Source organism: Camelus ferus, chromosome 6, assembly GCF_009834535.1.
Source record: "Camelus ferus isolate YT-003-E chromosome 6, BCGSAC_Cfer_1.0, whole genome shotgun sequence".
Taxonomy (NCBI): domain Eukaryota; kingdom Metazoa; phylum Chordata; class Mammalia; order Artiodactyla; family Camelidae; genus Camelus; species Camelus ferus.
Window position 1 is genome coordinate 6,311,719 of NC_045701.1, and position 3,319 is coordinate 6,315,037.

The 3,319-nt window shown below is 56.2% G+C and overlaps 1 protein-coding gene across 1 annotated transcript; it reads right to left on the reverse strand.

Annotated features, from left to right (window-relative positions):
• Positions 1 to 1,095: 1,095 nt before the first annotated feature.
• LOC106729509 (C2 calcium-dependent domain-containing protein 4A-like) lies at positions 1,096 to 2,995 on the reverse strand. The gene is made up of 2 exons (XM_032481042.1): positions 2,787 to 2,995; positions 1,096 to 2,306 (listed from the first exon to the last, which is right to left on the reverse strand). The coding sequence occupies exons 1-2, from the start codon at positions 2,801 to 2,803 to the stop codon at positions 1,169 to 1,171; spliced, it is 1,155 nt and encodes a 384-aa protein (XP_032336933.1). The 5' UTR covers positions 2,804 to 2,995; the 3' UTR covers positions 1,096 to 1,168.
• Between the last annotated feature and the right edge of the window lie 324 nt (positions 2,996 to 3,319).

Genomic DNA, 3,319 nt, shown 5'->3' on the forward strand with positions numbered 1-3,319 from the left:
GTCATAGTTAACAACTCACAGCATGTTTAAATATTTTCAACGCTCATTTAGGGCACATTTTCCTCCTATGTGCGTAAGAAAGGAAGAAATATGCCTGGTTGGCAATGAATGTGAGGGATGAAGGAACATCATCCTTCAAAATGTAGTAAACCTATTATTACTATCAGAAGCCAGAAGAGGTAGAACAAAGTTACAGGTACACTCCTGACTCTCTTCCCTGGCACATGAGTTCACCTGGTGCCAGTACGGCTGGTATCTCTATTTCTATGATTCTGAGGTCTTTAGCTTCTCCCTCAGTCATAGACCCAGCTCATCTCAATGCCTGAAGTCATTAGCATGAGATGATCAATCACTCGTTTTAACCTATTTGCTTTTCTACTAGAGGGTGAGGAATGTGAGGTGACCTCAACCTCAGAGTTAACAATTTCAGATATAAGAGGCAGTTTCACAACACTAGTGAGATGAGAGCTACAGACACTGTAGTAATACTTACACAGAGTGATGAGTGAAATACTGATTACCTAGGTGCAAATCTTGACTATGCTCCTTAATCTGTGCCTCAATATCCTTATCTGTAAAATAGGGTTAGTTAGCCGTACCTATTTTTCGAGTTGTTTCGAGTTGATACTTGTAAAATTATTATAATTATTATTTAAGCTTAAAATACTAAAATGGTTTCACATCTTCCTATGCTTCCCCAACAAGATGTAGCCAAGAGTATCGGATTTGAGCTCCTACTAGTAATTCACTGTTGACCTTGAGCAGGTCTCATTTTCTTGTCCAGGGTCTAAAACAATGCTTGGAAAGTAATAAATGTTCCAAGATGGTCCCAATGCATGTTGCGGGATGAACAAACTTCAAAATGAGGATATTGTAGCAAACAGATCGCCAACACACCCTCTAGTTTTAATACTTCATGTGATTCATTATCTCCCAATAGGGCCATGGGGAATATAGGAAAACACCACTGCAGAACAACACACCATTTGCTGAAAAAGAATTTCGACGGTATCTACACAAATTATAACATCTTTTACTGTGGCAATTAATCCAGTATCATCTCTGCCAGTACTAGACTGAAACGAAACCCAAACATAAGAAGAAATAGACGTTTATTTTGTACAAAGCGGCCGTCAGTGTCCGGGAGGCCCCAGGGGCAGGCGCGCCCTCAGAGGGGCAGGAGGGGGCCCAGCAGCAGCTCGCCGCGGCCCAGCAGGCGGCCCCGGTTCTCGGCCTTGACGCGCACGGCCAGGCGGCGCACCTCGTCCTCCGACAGCCCGTCCAAGCACAAGTCCTGCTCCAAGACGGCGCGGCGGCTCCGCCGGACCACGGCGCCGCGCGGCCGGCGCGTCTGGCCCGGCGGCTGCAGGACGAAGCTGACGCGGCAGCCGACGGGGGCGCGGAGCTCGGCGGCCCCTCCGGCCGGGCCCTCGGCGGGGAGCAGCCGGACGCGGAGGCGCCCGCCGGCCCGACTGTACTCGGCGGCCAGGCGCAGGGCGCCGCCGGCGCGGCCCAGAGCCACGGTGCCCTCGGCCTCCAGGCGCTCGGGCCGCGGGCCGGGGGGCGGCGGAGGGGAGGCGGCGGGGGCCTGGGTCGGGGGCCCGGAATTGGCGTGACGCTTGTCGTCCTCGTCCCCACTGGAGACGGAGCGGTCGCGGGCCAGGCCGCGGCTCCTCCGGGCCCACAGCGCGCGGCGCAGCAGCCCCTCAGGGACGCGTACGAGGCGGCGGCCACGGCGCCTCCGGGCGAGCGCGTCTGGGGAAGGGCGGGGGGTTCCGGGCGCCGCGGCGGGGGCTCCTCCCCGGGGCGGGAGGGGAGCGTCTCGGCCGCAGCCGTAGGTGCGGGCCCGGGGGCGGGGCGCGGGCAGGAGCGCCACGGAGCCCGGGCCCCCGAGGAAGAGCGACTCCCTGCGGCGGGTGTGCGGGCTCTCGAGCAGCGCGCAGAAACCGTAAACGGTGCGCGCGCGGGGCAGGTGCGGCAGCGAGAGCGCGGCCTGCGAGCGCGGGTCCCAGTCCGTGTGCCCTGCGGCGTCGTCTGTCCCTGCTTTTTCGCCCCAGAAGTCCCGGACTGCAGCCAGGGTCGGACAGGACGCCAGTCGCGGGGGGATGCAGAACTCGGGGATGCGGTCTGGGGTGAGCACGTTTGTGCACGCGGCGGGCGTGACGGCCGTGGATCGCCCTGCCCGACCCTGGAAAAGCCGGTTCCTGTTCGGCAGGAGGCGCTCCGGTCCCAGGCGGAGCCGCTCCAGGCACCACATCAGGCAGCAGGTGCTGGATCCAGGGGAACCTCCGCTGGAGCTGGTCAGCCTGCAACGCACAAGCGCACACGGATCGTCAGCGTGAGCCTTGCAGGACGCAGCAATTCCTGTCTCTTTTTCTAATAGGGTGTTTCCTCCTGCCTCCCCAGGAACAAGGCAAACTGCCCTTCACACTGCTGTTGCATATACCTTTCAGTGTTTCGCTGACTGCAAAACTTTCGTTTTTCCTTGTCCTATCTCTACTCCGTTGCAGTAGTACACTTTGGGTTTGTTGCCTTAATCTAGACCTGCCCTCCCTGGCCTAAAGCGGAGATTCTCAAAACGTTGGCCTTGCGCTGTCCTCGGTGCCCAGAGACACTCTGCTTGTGTTTCCTAAATCCTTGGATTATTGCACTCTAATCCTCAGAGAGAATTAAAATAATTAACATCCTCAACAAGATATTCGCCTTGCTCCCCACTTTTAAGCGCAAAGAGCCTCAGACGAGTCCACAAGGGAGTTAAGCAAGGCTATAGTTCTCTCCTAACGTACCTGGGGTCCAGCGTCATACAGGCCTCCGCACGGTTCCGACGGGGGCACCAACCCGGAGAGGCGCGCAGCGTCTGGGAAGTTCAAAGCACACGCGACGGGGTTCAGTACGGTTGTTTAAAGACTGCCGGCCTGAGCCTTTATACCTGGGGCCTGGAACGCCGGCCAGTGGGCGGGCGGGAGCGGCACCGGTAGGTAACCTGATGCCAGGCCTCCCAACTTTCTCTCTGCCACGTGGCTGGATCCGCTGCGCAAATTCCAGACACCCAGTTCTTTTTCCCTCCAGCTTTGGGTGGAGATGTTTCTGTTTCCTCATGTGCAAAAGAGAGTTAAGAGAGTTAAGTCTGCGATATATCGCAGTCATTGTGAGGACAGATGGATGGACTTAATGAATGTGAATCACAGAAGCACTCTACACCCACCATTAAGGTGAGATAAAAGTTGAGATTGTCTTAGTTTTACCTAATGTCTTCCCCCAAATCCATGCTTTCTGTTGCTCAGCTTTCGAAATTCCTTACCTGCCTTCTGGTAAGGTT